The sequence below is a fragment of the Etheostoma spectabile genome, chromosome 22 (genome assembly GCF_008692095.1).
Source record: "Etheostoma spectabile isolate EspeVRDwgs_2016 chromosome 22, UIUC_Espe_1.0, whole genome shotgun sequence".
Lineage (NCBI taxonomy): Eukaryota > Metazoa > Chordata > Actinopteri > Perciformes > Percidae > Etheostoma > Etheostoma spectabile.
The window spans coordinates 9995263-9998373 of NC_045754.1; the positions used below are offsets into that span (position 1 = coordinate 9995263).

General features: G+C 41.8%; 1 protein-coding gene across 5 annotated transcripts in view; it reads left to right on the forward strand.

The window, feature by feature from the left end:
* The window catches only part of cacnb2a (calcium channel, voltage-dependent, beta 2a), a 69177-nt gene that overhangs the window by 22979 nt on the left and 43087 nt on the right, over nt 1-3111 (forward strand). Inside the window, exon 1 of one of the 5 annotated variants that reach the window (XM_032504158.1) lies at nt 2617-2767. The exons of the other annotated variants lie outside the window; for them this stretch is intronic. Within the exon in view, the coding sequence (XP_032360049.1) occupies nt 2750-2767 (18 nt within the window). The 5' untranslated portion in view covers nt 2617-2749. Of the gene's footprint in view, nt 1-2616; nt 2768-3111 lie in introns of those variants that run through there. 5 annotated transcript variants of the gene reach the window in all.

Sequence of the window (3111 nt, forward strand, 5' to 3'; positions counted from 1 at the left end):
AGATTTTAATTTTCAGTTCTCAAATATTTCATTAATTACGTGAAAGCAGACACACATTAAGTACCATTTGTGTTGATACAGGGGTACATACTATTAAATTAAACTACTAAAATAATCTTCAGCCCAACTGTGTAGATAATTAGAAAATAATTGATATGATGCTGTAATATCCACATGATCAAAGGATCTAAACAGGGAAACTAATTCTAATTACTCCAGGTTTGAACTACCTATAACAACTAAAATCAGCATTTCATTTATATGCATGTAAGACTGTTCAAACTGATGATGAATGGTATGGAAATATTTCTTTAAATTAGGAACTAACTACTTATTTCCCTTTCACACGGGGGAAGGGGGGATGGGACTGACTACATGCTGGTAGTTAGTTGGCCATAGTTGTTGTAGTCTTTGTGGTTTTTGTAGTCATTGTCATTGAGTTCAAGGTACACTTTTACTGGGAAAGTTGACATGCCTAGACATACAAGAGCCTTTGTCGTTGTTGTAGTGTGTCAGGGCCCTTAATGAACAACATACTGATGATTTTGCAAATAGAGCTTGTCTAACTTGCAAACATACAGAATTTGATGTTTAATAGTGGTCTAGTAACGAAACGTTGCAGACTATTAAACTGTATATATTTTAGCAGGTTAGACAGTGTGTGGGAGTTTTTCTTTGCCACTTTTGACCTGCTTGTCCCCTTCCGCCGCACCTTTCTCACGTTGTAGATGTCTCACGTTGTAGATGTGCAAAGCATTTTTCTGTGCTTATTAGAGCTTTACCAGCTGTGGGTTGAGCTAACAAAGAAAGTGTGTCCAAAATGGAAAAAGATGTATACACTTGGGAGCATAAATGTGAGTTGCCAATTGCCCAATGGATTTCTTTTGTTTCTCTTCCAGTAGAAATTTTGGCCTGATGGTGGTGCTAGTGGCAAGGTCAGGGGGGTCATCAGAAACATTTTGACTCTGGAAGCCATGAAGTAATGGTCAAAGACATTTTTTCATTGGTTAGGCCTACTGCATTATTCTCACGTCGGTCTCTGTAGACCTCCATTCTTGTATTACAGCCTACAGCTGCGTTGACTGCACAAAACTTCTTGTTGATGATTGGCTCGTTGATCTGTAGTACCCAGCCACTTAAAAAAAGAAAAAGAGTAGAAAAAGGAAGCAAGTAAAAACAGCACACATGCTCTACAATGAAACAAGCTTGCAAAACACATGCATATTTTACTGCTTTCTGAGACTTCAACAACAGCCTTCTTGTGTGCTTGATATGGATTTGTCCACATCTCCCACTACTGTGTTTCTACAGTGACCTATGATAACTCCCTCATGGGCAGATTGGCTTTACCACGATATTGAGACCTTTTTAACAACACCTGGGAGGGTCACCAAAATCATTGAGAGTTGTAATTAACATTAAATATTAATGCCATGACATTACATGACAATGTGGACAGTTGATGTTGAGATGCCTTGGACCAAAGTGCTGGATGGACTTGGACTGATCAACAATTGCTATCCTCAGAGACTGCTGCTAGTAGAGCAAACATCTCACCATTTTTTTTTAAAGATTATTTTTTGGGCATTTTTAGGCCTTTAATGGACAGGACAGCTTAAGTTGTGAAAGGGGGGAGAGAGGGGGAGTGACATGCAGCGAAGGGCCGCAGGCCGGATTCGAACCCGGGCCGGCTGCGTCGAGGAGTAAACCTCTATACATGGGCATCCGCACAGACCACTGTGCCATCTGGATGCCCAACATCTCACCATTTTTGAGATATTTTTTTTTGTAAATTATCTGTGGCAGCAATCTTACAAAACCTGTGTTTACATTAGTTCACTTTGCTACTGATGTCTTTGCAGAAAATGCAGATTTGTGCGATGCAGTTGCAGCACCTCTGCAGTGCACTGATCCCAGATATCGACTTGTTCATCCAATAAGCCTAATGACTTTGAGGGCCACATTCATAATCTGAGTGGTGGCAGTGCCAGGCGGATTAGGACTCCAGATGGTGCTGTTACTGCCTGACTGTCTGGCCACAGATGAACAGCTGCAAGAGGTCACATGTTTTACTACAGCGGTCAGCACTGCCACTGCAGCCCCGCAGCTCACCAGCACATGGACTCTTCAGTAACACTATAGCTGACTATCACAAGTATGTGTCGACAGTGATTCTGGAGTTTTAAGGTATGTTAGTGTATGCTGCGTGTGTGTTTCTGTCTGCTTCCTATAGAGTCATGTAGTTAAGTTGACCATGCAACAGATGTCACACTATCAAATTAAAGCTTAATGCCCGGCCAGCTGAAGAAATACACTTCAGGGCTAACCATGAAACCGCAAAGCTTAAACACTTGTGTGTGCGTGTGCGTGTGTGTGTGTGTATGTGCGTGCGTGCGCGCGAGCGTGTGTGTGTGATCTGTCTGAGAGACTCTTTACTCCACATGGTACATGACACTGGATGTTGGAATAGCTGTTGAGGATGACCACATCTCATTTCCTCTCCTCTATCATCTCAGCAGTGACACTGGTTTAAGAGCAATTTGCCAGGTAGTGCAGCAGTCAGTGTTATCCCTTTTTGACTGAGACAGACAGGTTTTATTTTTTTATTTTTTTTTATGCCAGGCGTCAGCTGCTTGTACCTCTGGGTCATGGTACTCTGAACAAAAACCAGGGGATTTGCATAATTCATTACAGTCGCTGTGGAACAAAGAGGCGACACAGGTGTCCCGGGCATTGTGGGAGAACGAGCATGCCTAAGAAGCCAAAGGTAAAAAAACAACAAAACAACCTGTCCTTGTTTCTTTGTAAATCAGCAGCTTACTTCTCCATCCAGAGCTAGTATTATTAGTTGTAGCGCTGGCTTGTTTTCTGAAAGCTTTTGCATTGTCCTTACAGCTTACAGAGTGCTTTTTCTCCGTTTGTGGATTCTTTGCTGTGTGCATTTTTGTTTGTGACGACATCCAGAGTGTCACTGTCTATATCCTCTGTCTGTGAGGTCTGTTTACATAGGCCTATACTGTCGGAGATGCACCTCATATAAGTAGAGCTTAGTTTTTATTCATAGATTCATACGGGACGGCGTCTACTTTTTTTTTTTTTTTAGTCCTGTAG